The 21426-nt window shown below is 45.0% G+C and overlaps 1 protein-coding gene across 3 annotated transcripts in view; it reads right to left on the reverse strand.

The window, feature by feature from the left end:
* The window catches only part of LOC135372846 (uncharacterized), a 54492-nt gene extending 37265 nt beyond the window's left edge, over positions 1–17227 (reverse strand). For all 3 annotated transcript variants that reach the window (XM_064606309.1, XM_064606308.1, XM_064606305.1), the window contains exons 1-3: positions 17057–17227; positions 14444–14669; positions 364–491 (exon numbers count right to left, since the gene is read on the reverse strand). In XM_064606309.1, the coding sequence (XP_064462379.1) occupies positions 364–491; positions 14444–14669; positions 17057–17168 (466 nt within the window). In that variant the 5' untranslated portion in view covers positions 17169–17227. The remainder of the gene's footprint in view (positions 1–363; positions 492–14443; positions 14670–17056) is intronic.
* Positions 17228–21426: the final 4199 nt, after the last annotated feature.

The following is a 21426-nucleotide window of genomic DNA, read 5'->3' on the forward strand; positions in this document are numbered from 1 at the left end:
CAAGAAAAGGTCGGTCAATAGTACAATTATTTCACCTCTGAACCGATTCCCGAACCGGTAACCGTATGACTTTTTTTCCGGTTCAGTTCCGGTTCGGTTCCGGACACGCGGAAAAATTGTTCTGCTTCGGTTCGGTTCGGGTTCGTTTTTTTTCCGGTTTTCGGTTCGGGTTCAGTTCCAGTTCCGATCCCTGGCTGCGAGACGGCACCGCGAGGCTGAATCAGAGGAAGTACGAGAGGCTTGTTTGACTGCGGATGCTGTCTTGAAGCCTTTACTCAAGCTAAAGGAGATTCAAGTGCGGGATGATTTCCAGTACCACCCCTTTCTAGAGTCTACATTAAGAAACGTTGCGATGGTACTCACAGACATATGGATAAAGCTTGTATGTAACGTTGGCATAGAGCGTGGTTCCATCACGGCTCGTCAATTCAATCACTAAATCATGCTCTTGCTTGGTCAAGATCAATGTGTCACTGTCGATTTGGATTGTCCTGAAAGGGAGGGCGGTATTTTTGTTAACTTCGCTGGTCTCATCATCCTTAACCTCTGAAATCCAAGTGAGGATCCCTGTTTTTAGGTAATTGTAACATCAATATTAATAATAATAATAATTTATCGAAAGACGTATGAAATGAATCTGAGAAAAAAAGTCACCGGATACGATTTGATGAGGCCCGTCATCAGTACAGCGGTGCTGCAGTCAAGAGAACATGGTAATAACAACGTAATTGCTAGCGTGACTCACGTGGGTAATAAAGGCGAAAAACTGCTATCAACTACCATTTCGGTTAGTGTGCACACTAAAGCCCAATTGCGTGTACCTATACAAGGAAAAGGAAATGACTCCAGTACGCCAAAACAGAGAAGAATATCACAATATAAACCACGTCAATACGAACGTCTTCAGTTGATAAAGAGACGCACAATGAGTTGAGATCTGGGGAATAGCCGAGCTGATGCGAAGACAATACGGATGATAGTATGTTGAGTACGACTTGTGAATTACTGATGAAATAATTGCGTTAATTGCTGCGCGGTATGTCATATAACGTGTAATTCTATCGGCTGTATACCGAAATAAACCGTCGAAAAGAAAACCTTCCCGATGCAGATCGTGTTAAAACAAATCGTTTTAGAACAAATGGTGCCAAAATAAATCCTATAATACGAGAGGAAGACGTAGAGGCGGCTTTTCGTGCGGGATTTCGAAACTGGTTGGTGTCGGCACAGCTGCCGACGATTGTCTCGTCGGTGGGGGGGATTTTGAAAATCGAAGGACTATTAATACGGTTTATTTTGGCACGATTTATTTCACAACGATTTATTTTAGCACGATTTATTTTGGGACGGTTTGTTTCGGCAACCTCCAATTCTTATCACCTCCAGGAATTTTTCTCAAGAGCCATCTCCTGCTATGGTGAAAGATCTTCTAGTAGTACTCGAACCTGGCTAGAAGTAGAGTTAACTTCAACGCAGCCACCACAGACAGAATAGGAGTAGAGCCACCGTGGCGGTGCATACACTCTAAGAAAAAAAGGAGTAACTTTACTCCTTGTGGGGACTAAATGCATTGCCACAAAAAATAGTCCCTTTCGGGAGTAAATGCACGGGAGTAAATGAATGTCGCAGAGTGGAGCCTGCATTTCATGTTCTGTTCTAACAGTTCTAGGAGTTCGTGTGCATGCATGAAAATACATTAAATCAAACCGTCAACCGTGACGCATCGAGTGAGATAAAACCTTGCGACATACATTGGGCATAGTTGGCTGAGTTATACAGCCTTATGCCATCAAATTGACCAAGAGCACAAATTTACGTATACTGTTGCATTCGGAAGACCATTCGCGAAGTTTATAGTCACAATTTGCAGTCCTGGGGAGTAAATGTCCGGGTTAGAGGGCTAAAATAGGGTGTAATTGCAATCTGGGGGACTTGAAGCTACAATTGCTCCTGATTTTACTACTTTTTTCTTAGAGTGGAGCTGCAACCAAAATGGCATGTGTTTCGGCATTCCCATTCTAGTTAGAGTGGTGCCTGTTGTGTGCGTCAGAAAGTGCGCAAGTGAGCTGGTGCTATCAACGCTGTACTTGTGCTTTTTTTTCTTTTTGCTATTGTGCCTGATGAATGCTAGTGGTTGTAGTGATGTCGTGGAGAATCATTGTCGTCCCGTTGGCGCAACCACTGAGTAAGTATGTACATTCGAACCTGTCATCCATATCTTTCCCTGGTGTGAGTAAATGGAACGAATGACGATAGCTAAATTTTATCTCAATTTCGTTCAGCTCAGAATAAATCAGGATGCAAAAACCTTGGCAATAATTAGGAACGGTGTCGACACGCCTGTGCCGACGCGCATTAAAACGATAAAAATAACGACATTCACGGTGTCACACCTCACATCGTGTTTTCTCGGGATATTTTAAAGTCCAGTTCACCGTGGAAAGATATAGTACCTGTATGCTGGCACACTTGTCACGCAATTTGTAAACACGTCACCTGTAACACCTTAGTGGGAACGTGAATAAGGCAGAAGAGTAGGTCCCTCTGGTCGCAGTAAAGTATGCTACTCGTAGTTAGGCTTTAGTGAATGCTCAGGGCGTCTGAACTCGTCGTTACGCTCTTGGACAGGGACGCTACAGTTGATTAGGTAGGGCGTTGATGGATGGTTGTACGATACTTTGCTGGATGATCAGGCTGAGGGATTCCACAGTCTGCACTGTAAAATTCTCAGCACCCTTCTCGGTGCATATGGGGTGTAATTTGGTTGTAAAGCGTTTTGCACACCCCTGTTACACCCTTTTGGGGAAAAAAAGTTTGCGTGGGGGCGTTCTATGGGTGCAATAGTTACAGAGTCTGATCTTGAGGGTGTATCTGTGGCTACTGCTGCTGCTGCTGCTGTGAAAATGGTCTAAGTAAGGAAAAAGTTTAAGATTGTCCTAGAGTATGAATGTCGTGTACGCTGAGTCTTAGTTTTCCCTCATACTAAAACCAGTAAGAAACAGTTATCTTAATGGTGAGTTGATATTCCAAGGAATGCCTCACTTCAGTGTTTTTTTGTGTATATAATCAAATTACACTGAGACACCTCACCCTTCGTTTTGACTGGGAAGCGAGCAGGGCTATTAAATTTGCAGACGCGCGCAAGACCAGCAGTGTATATGGTATCTGTTTTCTTTTAGAAGGGAAATGCCTTTCTAAGCGAGCTTTTGGTTCGTTATGCCATTTATGCGATGTTCCAAATTTATCATTAACTCTAAGCGCGTACATCCTTATCTGCATACCAGACCGTATATTGGTCCAATATGGGACCAGTTCGGAATTGATATATTGGGAGAACCCAGTGCATTACATGTTCATGGAATGTATTTGCTTGTTACACTGTAACCCCAGGGTTCAGCAAGAAAAATAGCAGGCAAGTCGAAGCTGACGGTGACGGCCGCCGAGGTTTAATGATGAGAGAATGTGAACACGAGACATGCGGTGGTATGCGCTAGAAGCGCGTGAACACAGAAAACGAAACTGAAAGTAGACGACATATTGTCCATCTTTAACACTCCCCTTTGAGATGTCGTCTACACGCCTTTTCGAAGGCCCAGAGAGTCGCATAGTCCACGAGTCCTCTCCCAGTTTAAAGCTTTCGTCAGAATATCTCCTGTATTCTCTGATGTCTTGACGTACTGCAGCTGTATTTTGCCTTCTTCGACCTTTTCCCGAAAAAATAAATACCGCAGTTCGTTGTGTTTTTTCCGCCGCCGGGATCGCCGCGCCCGCCAAAATGAATGTATAGCCGCTAAAAGAGCGCCTATGAACCTTGTCGCTCGCCCAATCTGCATCACAGAGGGCCTGCACGACTTTCCCGGTTTTCGTGTACGTTAAGGCATACTTCTTTGTCTGCTTGACGTACCGTAGGACCGTAGGACGTGCTTTACTCCATTCTAGTGTTCTGTTGTAGGGTGTTCGTTGAATTGACTTAAGTAGGAAGCAGAGAAAGCAAGATCGGGTCTCGTGCTCCCCGCAAGGTAAAGTAAGCCACCTACTGCTTGGCGGAATCTGCGAGACATGTCTTCTGAAGGATGGGCCTCTTGAGATGCTCTGTGCACCTTCATCCCTGGATCTTGCGGTGTGGACGCTCCCCTTGAGTCTCTCACTTAAAAGAGGTCCACAATCTCTTTGGCATACCTGATCCAGAGTCAGGCTCCCATCACCATTACGTCAGATCCCCATAGAGAGCATATGGTGCGCTTCTTCGAGATCCTTGACCTCGAATTCAGCCCCTATGCTTCCCTTGAACGTGTTTATGTCCTGCTCACTTTTCGCAGCAATAAGGATGTCGCCCACGTAGACACTAACGATGATGCCTCTTTCGTTGTCGAAATAGACGCACGGGCCTGCCTTCGACCTCGTCAAACCACCTCTCTTTAGCAATTCGTCAAGCCTCATGTTCTATTGTCTTCCGGACAGGCGCAGACCGTAGAGGCTATTCCTTAATAGGTAGACGTCATCCCTGCTTCCCTCAAGGAAGAGAGCTGGTTATTCCATGAAGATAGTTTCCTCTAGTGACCCGTTTAGATAAGCAGCTGTGATGTCGATCTGATGAACCGGCCAGCTTCTTTCGACGGCCAGTGCAAGTAGTATGCGAAGTGACTTCACCTTTATCACCGTCGAGAAAGCCTCCTTGAAGTCAATGCCTTCCTCCTGGGAGCAAGCAACCAAACGGGCCTTGTACCTCTCTAGATCGCCGTTTTGCTTATACTTTTTGCGGAGTACCCAGTTGCATTTCACAACACGGCGACCTGCGTGCCGAGGAACTATCTCCCAAGTGCCATTGGTCTTCAAGTTGGTCAGCTCATCCTTTATGGCCTCGTGCCATTTGCGTCCGTCTGGCGCTGAGAGCGCCTCTCCAACAGTCTTGGGGTCGGGGGGAAAGTCTGTCCTTTTAACGACACAACAAGAGTTGTTCGGCCTTGGCTTGGATGCTAACCTATCGGAACGTCTGAGTACTTACTGCTTCGGGGTAGCCATCCGAGGGATCCATGTCGCCCCCTTTTAGCGTGTCCTCGTGTTGTGACGCCGTTGCGTTGTCTTCGATCAGGTCGTCAGTGCTCAATGCGATACGTTGGTCACGCTCGCCCGGAACCGTTCCGTGCGAAGTTTCCAGCTTGTCGACTGGGTTGGCGTTTCGGCACGGAAAGCTATTCTCGTCAAAAACTACGTCGCGACTAACGAAGAAACTGTCGTCTTTCTGTCCCAGAGCTTATAACCGGTTCATAGCGCTTCCTGCACTTGTTGGCCAATTGAACTGGAAGGACATATGTTTCTTATGCATCAGGCTGTTGCCAAAGCGTCGGCCCAAAGCGTTTTGGTGAGTCCAGACTCTATCAGTAAACACCTCGTCATATCCAGTAGGCTCCTATTCATCCTTTCGGCTACTCCGTTCTGTTGCGCAGTACCCGGTACCATTAGCCCTCTTCGTATGCCGTACTTTTGCAGGTACCGGACGAAATCCTTCCCGACATACTCCCCACCATTGTCGCTACGGAGTTGTTTAATGGTTGACCCATGGAGGTTCTCTGCCATGCGCTTGTACAGAATAAATCTTTCTAGTACTTCCGCTTTTTTTTTCTTTATTTGGTGTACCACTGTATACCGCGTGTAGTCATCGATGAAGGTTACAAAAATGTTTGACCATCCCTTGGAGGTCGGGGTGACACTCCCAACGTCTGAGTGCACCAGGTCGCACACAGTGCTTTGTGGGTTACTTCCCTGTCGGATAAGATGGGACCTCTCTCTGCATGGTCACTGGCTTGATCGTCAGAATCTGCTACGCAATGCCTGGCGATATGCCCGAACTTGCCGCACGCGAAACATCGGACAGGTCGCCTCGTCGTGGGGTGAGACCCGCGATTCCTCCTGCCCGCGTTGCGGACCTTTCTGTCGTCCTGTCTCCTCCGCGCAGGTTTCTGAACTGACTTGTTCTTGGTCAAAAGAGCTGTCGCCTCGCCGTGCGGGTCTGTCGACTGTTACTCGTTACGCCGGAGCTTCCTCTTCTCCTCGACAAGGAGTCTGGCTTTCACTTCCTTCGTGGTAAGGGTGGCTTCGTCCTGCTCGAGCTTGAAGATAAGGGGTTCATAGCTTTCGGGTAGACCCAAGAACGTTACTTGTGCCAATTCCTTGTCCGTAAAACCGTATCCTGCATTGAAGAGCATCCTGTGCTAATCCATGAGCCTACTCAAATACGCCTTCATGGGTTCTTCTTTCTTCATTCGAACGTTCACGAAATCACGTAACAACTGCAAAATGTGTAGGAGTCCGTATTTCGTGTCCATCTCACGCAAGATGCCCCATCCTTCTTTTGGCACAGGCACCAATGTTATCTAAACAACTATCTTCCACCACCAAGAGAAGAAAGGTGAGTGCCCTGTTATCGGATTTCTTCCGTCGTTCGTCATTTCAGTGCCTGAGTATCCTGGGTCGACAGCCTCCCAGCAGCCCTTCTGCACGAGTGCAGCTTTGGTCTTGATTGGCCAGGCATGATAATTCTCCGACGTCACCTTCGCAATCTTAAATTCGTCTGCGGACGCCATTAAAGATCGTCATGCGACAAACGTCTTACTGGCTGACAGCGTAACCACGGGTACTTGCCTTGCTGGTCCAATGCTAGTCGTCGTAATGTCCTGGGCCCATAACCTGTTACACTGTAACGTTACTTTGGTTGGTATGCATGATACACTCACTATGGAAACAAAGCTGCACACGTTACGCCATTGTTTAAGGGTCTTGATTTACACCGAAATTGGATTCAGTTATGGTACCACTCAGTTACACCCCAGATGGTGTCCAATTAGCACCTCTCCTGGAGGGCGTACTTCCATTTTAAGGTGTAGATTTACACACAAAAAGTAATCAGTTATGGTATCATCCAATTATACCCAAGAAGGTGCATAAAATTTAAGAGTGTGAACTCATAGAGCATCGTCCGTTGCGCTCTGTCTCTTGAACGTTGGCCGTACGTCTAGGGGACTCACGAGGCATAACCCTGATCCGATCATTCCATTCTAAATGCCTGCATTACGTGGTTCACTACTGGCAAGGAACAGCCTGTCCTATGGACAACCAGAAGTCAGACAAAGCTAGCCCGGGAAAGCCATAGAGCTCAAGAAATGCTTGAATGCTTTAATTTGTGTATGTTGAGTATACTGTATGATGTGCTCCGGCTGTAGGTGCCAGAGGCCTTTGCCAAGGTCTGATAGAGCTTTTTGTCTCTGGCTGCGCCACGTTTGTGGAAATAAATACTATTATATATTATATATATATAAATATGCCACATGGACGTGGTGCTCGGTAAACTTAACAACGAGGCAGTCCTTTCTTAATGCTACAGGTAAAGCAGACTACAGCACTGCTGGACACAACTACAGAGTTCTCAGCACGTATTGTCTGAACGGACTATGCTGAAGGACTACGGACTACGTCTCTCAAGCAAGGTTTCTACATTTGCAATTACTAGACTGTAGATACTGGTCATCCTCGGATAAAGTTGCTATTGTTGTTGGTCCCATCGACACATCAATGGTTTTCGAAGGCCATCAAACAATAACATAATATGGTGAAGCCGTCAGACACAAGACATCCTTATAGTCCATCAAGCCATCACCACTGATGGTTTGATTTTTCTCAGATTACAGGTTCTGATGACCCATCAGGAAGTTACGTGGTGTTTTCTTTTCCTTTCTATAGAATCATCGTTGGTTTGCATTTTCGAACTGCACAATTTTTGCATAGGAAACAGGTATAAGTCATTGCATGGCTTTTCTCCTTTTTTTACTTTTGCATTGGGAGAAGAGCAACTCATTGGTCCAGTGCAGCTGTGCTTTCCAAGGACAGAATAAAGGGTGGTGGAGATTGTGAAGCGCCGCCACTACGCGCCGATAATCAGTTTTCATCAAAAAGATAAGTAATCACCTCCGGCGTTGGTATCTCAGTCGGTACGTAACCAGTTTGCTCGATGAGCACCAGATTCCAATTTGGCAGAAAACGCGAATTCTACATCTGTCACAGACTCAGAGACACTGCAGAAGCAACGCCAGGTTCTCATATGTTTTTATGTAGTATTGGGAGCCCCGGGTAAATTTTGCAGACCGCAGATTAAGCGATTTTTTTTACTAATACCGGGATACTGATACCGGGAATTATGTAACACCGAAACAGCAGGCATGCACATCCTTTGTGTGGTAACTCTGACGATTCCTGTGTGCGTGTTAATCGAAACGTTCGTTTTTATCCAAAACTTGAGCCTCTGTATGCAATAAGGGGAGAAGTCGAAAAATCCCAGACCTGGAAAACTGCCAGTGAATATTTGGTAAAATAATTGCAGATGAGTTTCCTCGAATAACGCAAATGCAAAATGTGTAACATGTATGCCTGTGTCTACTCTACATGCACGTCCCGTTGGCATCGTTTCTGGATGTGGGATTTAGCAGAAATTGAACAAAACCCAGGAGCGTGACATATCTCCTTTTTCTATATAACACCGCACGCACAGGGTTTTCGTGCAGGGCAAAACAGTTTTCGCGAGTCTGACTTTCATGGTGAGGCCAGGACGGCCGAAGTTACCTTTGTGCAGTGAAGCAGCCTAGATATTGATTATCGTGCTGCTAAACGAGCATAATCTTGAAAAATAATGTTCTGTATAGCCAGGAAAATATGACTTATTAGCATAGTGCACACGTTTTTCCGATTACAACGCTCAGTAGCACTGTTGACATGGTCACGTGATGTAGGAAGAACATGTTTTCAGAGTGGAAGTCCAAGTTGATTTCCACATCGTAGCAAAATTTAGGCTACACCATTTGCATGCGTGTGTAGAAAAGGAGCCTGATCTGGCTATCCATCCCATTGACACGCATGCATTTCCCGTTTCTTATCCTCCTATAGCGAGTCAATAAATTCCAATACGGTCCTAAATTTTCATTCACAAGTACATACTGGAATGTAGATGTCATTGCAACAAAAATACTAAAAAGGGGATGATTAGAGTTATCCCTAGGGTTCGTGGTTTTCGGCATTTTCCGAAAAATGCCGGAAAACACCCCCCGAATGATTTTTTTCAGATTCGGAATATTCCGAAAAAATACGAATTTCTCGTATCCTGACAGCTGCCATTCCTGGAACCGCAAAGGGAAATCCCCTTGGAATCTCCCTTTGTCGACTATTTCTCGTGCGTGGCATTATCTTCAGGCTGTGCCCTTGTTTCGTTGTGCGTAAGCGCTTATAGGAGGATGACCTCAGCTCTGTTGATGAATCTCGTATGGATGATAAAAAGCGCGAGTTTTTCGAATATGGTGCATGCCCTGCCACTCAGGTGGATATATCTCCTATTCAGTTTTGGACAACCCGTTCCAGCACATGGCCTTTGTTATCGCAGTGCGCCTTAAGCATACCGGCTATTCCTGTTTCTAACGCTAATGTTGAGCGCGCGTTCTCTAAACTGCATGTTATCAATCGCAAGGAGCGAGCGGCTATGACAGATGCGAGCATGATGATCTACGCTTGCATCTATTACAACAAGAGGCAGTCTCATTGTTTGCTGGTTTGGGACAGGCAATAAAAGACATTGTTAATGAAACCATGAATCAATTCACTTCTTTTCGGTTCGTTGTTACTTCGCCCGCAAAATAGGCTCTCCTTCATGCGAAATAAATAGATGCCCGTATTCGGGCATTTATTTTTTGGGCGGAATATAGATGCCGAAAAAATCCGATTTATAGTCCCCAATAAAAATGCCGATAAACACCCCCCGAAATGGGTTGAAAATAAATGCCGAAAACCACAAACCCTAGTTATCCCCTCACTGCATACAGAGGTTCAATTGATAAGGCCCGTTTATTGGTCTACATGACAAAAGGATCGTCTTTATTCCCAGTTATCGTGCATAGTGCCCAAGATTTATTTCATATACTGTCACGGAATACGAAACAAAGATTCGACTTCCCAAGGTGAATCACTGATGCATCAACAGAGGGTAGGTGCCCCTGGATGCTTCATGTTGAGAAAAGGGCGCGTCTTCGAAATACCTTTTTATGTGCTGTTGTTTATATGCGCGCCCCCTATAAAAGCAGTTGGGAGCCGCTGATGATCCACAAACGACAAAAGTAACAGTTCCGGCACATGTATTTCATACGTCAACCAGGGTGGCCTGCATGTCGGCATCCCGCTAGGAATGAAATGAGATGCGTACCCCTCCAGAGTGATAATCAATTATATCATTCGAAACGCCTGCTAGAAATTAATCAACTCGGAATTCTTACAATGTTCTGCGTCGCGACGGCGCTAACATTAGGTTTATGGTATTCACCGCAAATTCCGAATTTGCACAAGTTTTTTTTCTCCAAAAGTTTCGAAATTTTGGGAAGTGAAAAACAGCCGGTATCCTGGGATTTTGGGATATCCGGGATCGCAACACTCGCGCAATGTGCTGTTTTGGACACGTTTGTCTAAAATCTCCAGTCCGTGGCGGAGCGATCCCCTATCGGCGATGTCGCGCACGAAGGAACTAGACCAATACAGTCTACGAGGCAACAGAGCCGTATATTAAAAGGAAGTCTGGCCATTGGGATGAGTCACAAAAAGAGGCTCGACCTGTCAATCACAGTTTCGCTCCTCTGATAGGTTTGCTTTTTACCAAGGGGGGTCGCCACGACACCATACTGCCACCCAAAATGGCGAAGAAGACAAACGCACTGAAGCGGGGATTTCGTCACAAAATTTTTTCACAGACTAACCTGATTTTACGCTGCAAATGTACATCCTAATATAAGTTTCTCGGAAGTCAGTTTCAACTTATGCTCATCCATCGATATCTAACTAAAAGACACCAATGACTTTCTCCTTCAGGTCAATTCGATTAATAAGCAGAACAGCGATTTGAGCAACGTCATCTCGGCTACTATGGATGTTACATCCTTTTGTACAAACATACCACACGATGAGGGTCTCGATGCGGTGAAAGTTTTTCTTGAATTTTTCTCGTCTGAAGTTCTCCAGACATCAGCTTGCCTCTCGCTTCTTGAGCTTGTGCTCATGTACAACAACTTCATATTTAACGAGAAACATTCTGTCAAAATTCAATTTTGAAGAAAAAACATTAGCATCCTTCCCTATCAAACCTTTAGTCTTCTTAAGGAACATTGACGACATTTTCATCGTATGGTCGGGTGATGAACCATCCTTAATTGCGTTTTTCGAGCATTTTAACTCCGTACATCAGGCCATCAAGTTCACGTGTAACTTTTCTCAAGCATCAGTGAATTTTCTAGACGTGACTGTCTCTATACAGTCTGGTAAGCTGGTCACGAGCCTATACAAGAAATCCACTGACATACGCCAGTACCTTCATTTTGTCAGCTACCATCCTAATACTCAGAAAAGGAACATCCCATTTGGCCAATTCACACGTCTAAAACGGATATGCTCTAACCCAGAAGATTTTGAGGCATGCGCTGAAGAAATGTCGAACAATTTTAGAAAACGAAATTACCCCCCCCCCCAACCTTAAACAATGCTCTCTCCAAGTGAAAATCTCTAGACCGGGATAAGTTACTTTCACATGAACCACGGCAGCAAGAAAATCCCTTATCCTTCGTTACCGCCTACATGACCAGAATTCAGGGACACGACACAGAAAGCCGGCTTCGCAGGATAGCAGACAACCATGTAAGAAAGCCGACTTGACAGATTTGCACGAGGATACGGGAGGAGGAAAAATTCGGGGAGGGACGAGGAGGAGAGATAAGAAAGAGAACTTTTAACGTCATCTGCACGGCAATAACACCGTGGGCACGCGGGGCACGCACAAGAGCTCGTGCGCAAGTTAAAAATAAAAAAATGCAACGCGTGGCTCAGAAATTGATACATGCACCAAGCCTTTTCTGTTGGTTGAATGTCGTTGCGAAATCAAAAATCGCGCTATAGAAGCTCGTGAAGCGAAATGATTGGTCCGCGTGAGAAAGGCACGATCTTAATATTAGTAATTGGTGGCGACGACTATGATCATGAGCGACGCCACGGTAGATAGATTGGTCTATTTGTGAACAATTTCATGATGCAAAGGCAGCTATGGCCTTAGTGTAACCTTTAGTGGAAATTAATATATACATGAACGATGTACTCGAGAATATTTTCTATTGCAATTAAAAAAGAGTAGACAGGGACGTCCAGAGATCGTTATTGCAGACCAATCAGTACCAATGTAGCAACATTTATGGGATTATTTTTAGTACGTACACGACGTAACAACTCGCGACAGTAAGCAATCAAGAAAATGAGCCAGCTGGTGAGAGTCATTTTTCAATGTGGTCGCAGTTATGCCTCATATACTCTTTCTTACTGTGATTTTGTTAAGCTGTGCGACCTTGTACAAATTCCCTGACGTAGCGCTTGTACTTCAGGTATAATAAATGAAATAAAAAATATATGATATGTGTATAAAAACAAAAGCACCACACCGAGGATTGAACCCAAGAACGCAAATCCGCAACGCGCTCACTATACCACGAGACCAGCAACGCAACAACACAGCGCGAAGAATTTGGTTAGAAATACTCTGAAAGCCATCGTAGGCCTATCGTGTACTTTTTTCGTCGTGGGAAAAAAATTAGGACCTCCTGCAACTGCGCATAAAGTTGCAGAGCGCACAAGACAGGTCAGTCTTTCATGTCCGATGTGGACACTTCTTGGGGAAGCCCTGGTTTTTACGTAATTAAAGGATTAAGACACGCCAATGTATTCTGCCATGAAGCCAACACGGCGAAAATAAGTCTCTCAGGAAAAAAGTGTGACGGTCTCGAGCTACCAATCTACTTGTGGACAATCGAGGAACCTTCTGCCGTCACGCCTAGATGTGGACACTTCTTTCAAACCCTCAGCATTAAAGGATATTTAATGGAAAGCAGACGGAATGCATAGCTTCAATGGAGGGCATCGAGTTCGCAGGTTAAGCCAACATTAAGAGTAGGTGTCCCGCAATTCTGGGAATGTAACAAAAGACTCAGTGGCGCAGGATCCATCTTCACCCGCCATCTCAACATACTTCACACTTCACAGCGACGAAAGACTCTCAGCACACTGTAAAACAACTCAACATTTTTTTCTTTCCATATTCTCTTCGTTTGACTCTCTCCTGAGACCACCTCTGTCTTCACGTTCTCATGGTCCACTGGTTACCTTTGTACTCCACACCTGTGTCCTCATTCCGTCGCCATAACCCCCCTTTTTATTCTTAGTTCCTGGAACGTCACCTACATGCGTTCTCGTTTCCCGTGTAAAAGCCTTTGGACTCGCGTTATGTTGCGCTTCTGATCCCCCTTCGTTTGTATTTATGTTCTTTTCATTTTTACCTGTATTTACATCCTTTTCATCAGCTTGTTACCCTCTCATACCAAAACTCCCCCGCCAACTGTATATATGTTCCTGTACCATGTTCATATTTTTGTAACCTGAAGAAGTGCAGTCTCGTGCACGAAAGTCTTGTTACCATGTGTAAATAAATAAGTTGCTCCTACCGTTTAATATCACTCTTTGATCTACTCATCACCGACAACTTGACATCGCCTGTTTTTCTGTCGTCGTATCTTCTCGAAAATAATACGTTTTGTCGCCGGTGTTAGGCCCGGTGAACACGGCAATCACAACGAAATCATAACAAAAACGGCGCTGTGCTGTACAATCTTATGTTTAATTGCTGGATTTCATGGATATAAACATTCTTGCCTCTTATAATCCAACTATTCATGTAGATTTGTTTACGAATCATGCCAACAACGGAATGCGTCCCAGCAGGTGGTTCTGCCGGCAGCGGTACAACGACGGAAGCAGACAACAATTCCCGACATGCCTTGCGCAGCCTAGGTGGTGTACATCAAATTTGCACCAACAATCCACTACTTTGCGAGAGGTATCCATTTCAATCCCCTCCAATCCACTTGCCACACAAAATGGCGCTGCCCATGTTGGATAAGAGGGCAAATAGTGAGGATAGGCTGATTGATAGCGCCCCATATTTCAAGACTTCATTGGTCGGAAAGCTGAAAAAGTGGGTGGAGCATCAGGTATAGGCATGACCCATTAATGGCCAGACTCCCTTTTAATATACGGCTCTGCGAGGGAAGGCAACACACCGCCACCTGTCGGGTGGATATTTAGCGTCGTCTGTGGGGAGAGCAGTTGAGCAGGACCTCCCCTCGGGAGGCGTATTGGTATGGTTTAGTCGTGCACGGCATCACCGATAGGATGTAGATAGGATAGGTTAGGATGGTAGATAGGATGTCGCTCCGCCACGGGCTGGAGATTTTAGAGTACCGTGTCCCAGGCAGTACGGCAAAAACTCTGACACTCTGACAACCGTCTACAAGACCGTTGATTCCATATGCATTAAAGGAGTACTTACGGATTAAGAACATTGTCGCATAGCCGTAACAGTGAACCCCGTTTAATCGTGGGACCGTAGTGAGCGTTGGCCGCACAATCTCCATTGAAGTTGTTGAAATCAAATTCAAGAAAAAACCTGTTCTGATGACTCAGTGGTAGGCGTTCTTCAGTAGGAGCACTGTTCAGGGTAAGTATTTCGCGGGAGGATAACCGTAGATGGTTCCTCAGCGTGATCTTCTTATTTTCTGCAAATATTTCAAGTAAAGTCGGTCAGTCCCGCGTACACCGGGAGTGGTACGACAACTCCTACAACGCCCTAAATAATTGACGCCAAGAGCTATGTGGTGCCCAAAAGGAAAAGAAGAGCCATCAAAAACGCTGTACAGTCATGTGGACTGGCGTTCCAAGACTCCACAATTGTCCTTGTAGCTTTTTCCGTCTCATCAATACAGCATGTCAGTATACACCCTAGTAGCACAAAACGTCTTGTAAACGTCGAGGAAAGGTCTAGCCATAACCACATTTTCATCTAGGAGACGTCTTCAATCTGATCTACATAACGTCTTCTATCCCCGGATAAGTTGACGCTTTCCCGAGTCTTGAAGACGTTCAAAAAATGTTTAGAACACTAATTTGAATGTGAGAAAATTCAGCCCTGTGGATATCCACCGGGTACAGTTTTCCGGAGATCTGCCTCTTTTTTTCATTTTTCAACCTCAGTCACAGTCACCACACGTCCCATTTTCTGTCAGAACTGCAAGCAGCACTGCCAAGTGGCATTTTGGCCAAAATCGAAGACGCGGGTGGACCGCGTTAGCAGAGGTCCTCCCACCGTAAGAACAGCAGGCTCCCTCCACGGCGTAACACGTAGGGGAACCAGAGCGTAGAGGTGGTCTATTCCCTTGCAAAGGGAAAACAGATACTATACATTGCTCGTCTTAGAAACTCCCGTAAACTCGATAGCCGTGCTCGCCTCTCAGTCAAAATGGAGGGTGAGGTGTCTAAGTTTATTTCAATTACGCACACAAACAACACTGAAATGGGAAATTTCTGGGAGTATTAACTCACCGTCAACTCAACTCCTGTGTTTCCTACTGCTTTTGGTTTGAGACAGTCAGTAGGTCCACCGAAAGTAAACTTATTCAGTGCACACAAATCGTCCTCGTCTAAGATACGTCTTGAACACAGTTGGCGAAGACGTATTATAAATGGAAAGTTGGTACGTCTTGCAAACGTGAACGGAAGATATTCACAGGATGTCTTCCTTTAGGATATCTCTTCAACAGAGATGCCGAAGACGTATTATAAACGTTAAATCGGCGCGTCTTATAAATATACTATAAATTACGGCTTCTAGACGTCGCGTTGACGTCCTGATCGTCTTCTATCCTAATTTGACCAAATAAAGACGTGTCCGCGACGTTTTGTGCTACTAGGGCAGCTCAAAGTGACCGCCGATTTCGGGAGCAAAATTGTGCGATAAAAACAAATTAACCAAGGTCGTACAATATATTTCAGAAGAATGAAAATGGTCTTGTTTCCGTTCTATTGTTTCCCGCCAACTGGATATAGTCGCGGTTGTCGTGAAAACGCAAGAATCGACTTGAGTACTCGAAATGGCCGGCCCACGTGAACGCAATCCTACGGAAGTCAAACACTGCGTGCGAACTGAGTTTTGTCTTTCGTCGTGTTACAACGTAACTGCAGGTATAACACCACACTTTTAGGTACGCTCCATAACTTCTGCTGCTCGAATGCTGCTACTGTTATAGTGAGATGTGGGTCCCATGCACTTCAAGTTACAAGGGCAGTATACCTGCTGTGGATTCTATTCAAAACGGTTAGCTTGATCTGAAATAGAACTCTACCCGAGAAACGTCATCATGACGTTGGTAGACAGACTGAAACCGAAACAAATCAGAATGGGGGGCTGGGTTCCACGAACGGGTACTTGTTCGCTGCCTCCTACTGAAAGAAAAATAGGACCGAAGGTCGCGTCCCCTTCCTTCAGGGACCATCGTAATCCCCTCAAGACCGTGACTTACAGCTGCGTGACTAGCTTCCAGCGCAGTTCAACTCTACCAAACTGGTGGCGCTGTTGAACACTAAGACGTCATTTGTTTACAAACAGGGTGAGGTCTATTGGTCAGAGCACGCCGTGAAGACCGTACGGATCATACAGTCTCATGTTATTTTCTCGCGGCGAAAACATTGCACGTAGATATATAAGGAAACGTTGCATACGACGATCGATAACATCTTTTGTGGCGCTGTCACTCTATTTATGACCACTAAGGCGAGCTAGATGAAGCTCATTTAGTAGACTCTAGCTGTACACTGAGAGGTTCGATTGATATGTCCAATGAGTACGCATAGCCAATGAGCCCGTTCCATCCGTCCAATGAGCCAAAGCCCAATGAGTGCGCAATGAGGCCGACTAACCAGGACTTATCCTACCGGCACGCTTGAATTTCCTAGCCTTCTTTCTAAGCCCCAACAAACCAAAACATAACTGAATATTAGAGCCGGGACCACTTCCTTGCCACGCTGCAGCCGCAATATTAGAAACTATAATGGGCAACATCGATCTCATACAGCTCCTAATATGGCGGTAGCCACGGGTGCACAGTACCTTGTACCGGGTCCACTCTCTTCGAAACGGGTCCAAATGCCGATGTGCCCCTGTTCCGATCGTTGCCCAGGGCTGCCATGACAAATATGGCAACTACAGTCCCTAGTTTCATTCTGCGAAGGATGATATTGGAGACGAATCTGTTCTGTCCCGTTCGTTGTGATTGCGCACTATCACGTTGACACTTCGTCGTTGTCCAGTCACATTTCTAGGAGCATGGACGTAGGGTGCATGTTCGGGTGAATGTTACACGATAGATTTTCAACACTGGTTCCTTATACCATGGTCTTCTATAGAGGGTGTCCCAGGTAAATGCGAACATATTTTTTATATATACATATGCATATATATAAATATATAAAATGAAAAAAATAGCCGGAGCTCTTTGGCTGCACGTATAGCATATGGCCAAGGTACGTGACCTTCTGACGCCATCCACTCAAACGTTGCCTGCCTGCGTCCTGTTGATGAGGCCCAACAAGGCCGAAACAGCTGTCTAGAACTGGCATGGCGACGTTTGAGTTACAAATATATAAATATATATATATCACTCTTTCCGAGATGGAAGCAATTGCATTATAGCGTCGGCTGAAGGGCACTCCTTAGGAGGGCATTAGCAAACACCTAAGGCTTAGTCAACGCAAAAAAATGTGAAGGAACACGATATTTTCGTTATTTTGTTTATTGCGCATCTTCGGAGACGCGTATTTCCTTCACCCGCAACGTGAGAGGGTGAAAGAGCACACTATCGCCTCTTGCGTCCTGGAAAAAGATTAAAAGAAAACACACAATGCTACCCAAGATAAGAGCCGTTCCGATAGAGTCACCCGATACATTTGTTTTTGTTTTGTTTCCGCAAGTTAAAGCTCATCTTCGACGCATGAGGCGGCACTGTGCTCCTTCATCTTCTCACATTGGGGGTGAAGGAAATACGCGCCTCTGAATATGTGCAATGAATAAACAGAAAAAAATGTGTTCTTTCACGAATTTTTTTGCGGACGATCTATCGAACGGCTTTTTGTTCTGAAAACGGCTCCAGTATCAGGTGACCAAAGGGACCAGGTGTTCTCATTGGGACGACTTCGTAGCTTTTATAATTCAAAAGTGTATTATTGAAGGTTAATTAAGATACTGCTTTAGGCTTTTGGCTAATGCCCTCCTAAGGAATGCCCTTCAGCCTATGCTGTAATGCAATTGGTTTCATCTCGGAAAAGGTCATATATATATATATATATATATATATATATATATATTATAAAATATGTTCGCATTTAGCTGGGGCACCCTGTGTATATACGCAGTAAATTCAAAAACACCCTTTCCGGGTAAAAAAAGGTGCATGAGAAAATACACTCTTTATTACACCAAGTGCTGTATCAAAAAGGGTGTTTTTATGCGTTTACACCTGTCTCTTCCCTTTTTACACCCTTCAAGTAACACTGGTGTAGAAAATGGTGTTTTTATGTAGCAATAAGGCTGACCGCTCTCTGGTCTAACATGATGTGTGCAGGTGGTCATGTACAGGAAAACGCAAATAGCCACTGACTGTGAAATTTATCACGTGGTGTCCAACAAGTTTATTTTACACTTTTGAAACACGAGCCCGTAGCAGCAAGCTGACAACAATGTGGTTTGCAAGGAACCAAGCCGACAAAGCTAGTTCTAAGCACAGAGATCAATAGGGTGACAAAACCGAAAAAGTAAAGGCAAGGAAGAAAAAGGCTGGTGTGAACAAAATTTCTGCACATAAGACCGGTACGCACAGTATGACTGTATTGCCTCTTTCCTTGTATGGTGGAGCAGTCACACTCTGAACAACTGTATGATACGTTCAAAACCTTCAGTGTAAGAGTCATTCTACACAAGAAACAGCTGCTACAAAACTGCATTATAATAGTGTCACCCTGTTGCTGTTGACGCTTAGAGAAACAAAAACTATGTATCATCATTGTGCATACATATATATTGCTGTGAAGCCTCTTTAGTCAGAAACGGGGAGTATATATTTATGCTTAGTTCAAACAAACTGTGCTGCATCATATACTGTAACTCAATCATAAACTGCCACGGGCCAAATTACTGCTTAAGTCAAACAAACCGCCCTGGAGACTGAGCGTTTGAGTTGAACGTACATGAATTAGGTGGCAAGGAACATCCACAGAAATTTAAGAGCTTCCGGGAAGGGGCTGCCCTTCTTCAGGTGTGTGCCCCCCACCCCATCACCTGAACAAGGGCGGTCCCTCCCCAAAAGATCATCAAAAATTTCCATGGATGCTTGTTGCCGTCTCACTCACTTGTTAAGCATGTAGTATTTCCTCATCGATTTGGTGGAATCACTCCACAACTCTTTCAAACATATATGGGTACATCTAGTTGTGAGTATTGTTACTGTTGGTGAGAGAGAAAAAATTTATACACCTACAAGTACACACATATTTTGACATACCACAAGTGGCAGTATGGCACAGAGGGTCCAGTTGTAATTTCTACTTAGCAAGTGCAACCCAGCTGTTTTGTTCTATTGTGGTATTTGAAATATGGCATCCAGGTAATGACGTGAAGGAAAGAGATGCTTAGCACATGAATGTTGAGGTCCCACTGCTCCGCTATGTACTTGTGTTGCATTTTGGGGCTACATCTTACCCCTGGCCTACACAAGTTTCCCCGTCGTGTAATATGCAAGGGCTCTGATGCAAGAGCCAGGTTGTCACTCACAACAAAGAAACTGTCTGTAGGTGAAACAACATAAACATGGAAATGCCTGTGAAACTCAACACTCAGCATTTCACGTACTTCGAAGATGATCTCTCTGTCGATGGAGTAGATGTTTCAGACCTCCACGAACTTGGGTAGGTCATCGTCACTGATGCAGGACGGCAATGTCATTCCAGGCTTGTAAGTTGCTGCTTCTCATGGAAGTTAGCGTGGAAACATTTGCAACTTCCGTACCCTTCTGTGTCACAAAAGATCTCTGTCTGTCCCTTCGTGTTCCCTAGTCTCGGGATTTTTTTACATTATGCATCATCTTCACCAGCTCGCTTGCTTCCTAGCCATTTTTTCATTGACAAAAGATCTGACCACTTCTGACAGATGTTCCATAAAAACCGGCCGACTTCCTGTAGTGAAAACATTGTTCTCCTGTGAGGCTTCAGACAGGATGTAGGCATGAAGGTATTGATGCCTTACTGCCAAAGTATATGTGATGTTCTTGAAGTTGTGCAGTTTTCGTGCAAGGTCTTCGAAATATTAATGTTTTGACTCAAAGCGCATTGCCCAGACGTGAATTAACGGCCCATACTTATTAATGTATGCCGGATAGTGAATCAAGTAATGCACTTTACATGGCACTTTCACCTGTGGAAACAGTGCTTGAAAGTCAATACAAAAGAACTGAATGAGCCGTTGCATGTAGGGCACGTAACCACTGGGTAGCTTGCGGATAACGAGGAGCTCCAGCTCACGCAGTAGTAGGTACAGTTCCCACACCCTATTTGCAGGCGGCACGGAGTCACCCACGTACAGTGAAAAGTGTCGGAAAAAACAAAATATTTGTGAGGCACTGCCCTTCACTCATTTTTTCCTTTTGATGGCATCTTGGGATACCTTCTCTGGTTTATTTTTCCTGTCACTCACTTCATAGTTGTAGCTTTCGATACACTTGTTGAGGTGACAGAGGGAAAAGAAGCCATTGGACATCAGGTAATCAATTATGTGCATCATCACAAATGAGATCACGCCTTCCAAAATGTCATGCATGATGTCAGTTGGAAAGTGTTCCGTTGGATGAAACCCAGTGAAGTTGAAAGTGCAGGGCTCCCGAACACCATACAATGACAAAGTAGGCATGCCACTCTTGAGCATATCGAGATGATGCAGGTGGCCTTCTGGAGTCCTAGGCACAAAGACGGCTTCAAGGTGCTTATTACTGACCTCATACCGTAGTGCCAAACAAAAGCGGCATATTCTTCCTCCGCTGAAGTTACACTTGAAGCCTCCGAGCCTGTGGCATGAGAGATTGTCACCTGTCACTATTAAGACCGTTCCCTTCAGTGTTTGTCCCTTCACTGTTAGCCCCTCATTTTCCAGTGACGCAACATCCTCCATCAAGGGAGCAAAAACTTTGTCCAGGCCATAGGCTGAGGCATGCTTGTCATTTACAAGTAGCACAAGGTGGATCTGCGAAAGTGAGGACCTTGTCCCTTGGAGAAGGTTCAGAATGGAAAAGTAAACACCAAGGAGCTTATGCTTCCCCCTCTTGCTTCCTAAGGGATCGCACACATCGAATTCATCTGCGTACAGCTGTATGCAAATCATTTCTTCGTCGCCCTTGAAGTATGCGTGATCGCGGAATGCTGCCCCGTCAAAAGCTG

The sequence above is a fragment of the Ornithodoros turicata genome, chromosome 1 (genome assembly GCF_037126465.1).
Source record: "Ornithodoros turicata isolate Travis chromosome 1, ASM3712646v1, whole genome shotgun sequence".
Classification (NCBI taxonomy): domain Eukaryota; kingdom Metazoa; phylum Arthropoda; class Arachnida; order Ixodida; family Argasidae; genus Ornithodoros; species Ornithodoros turicata.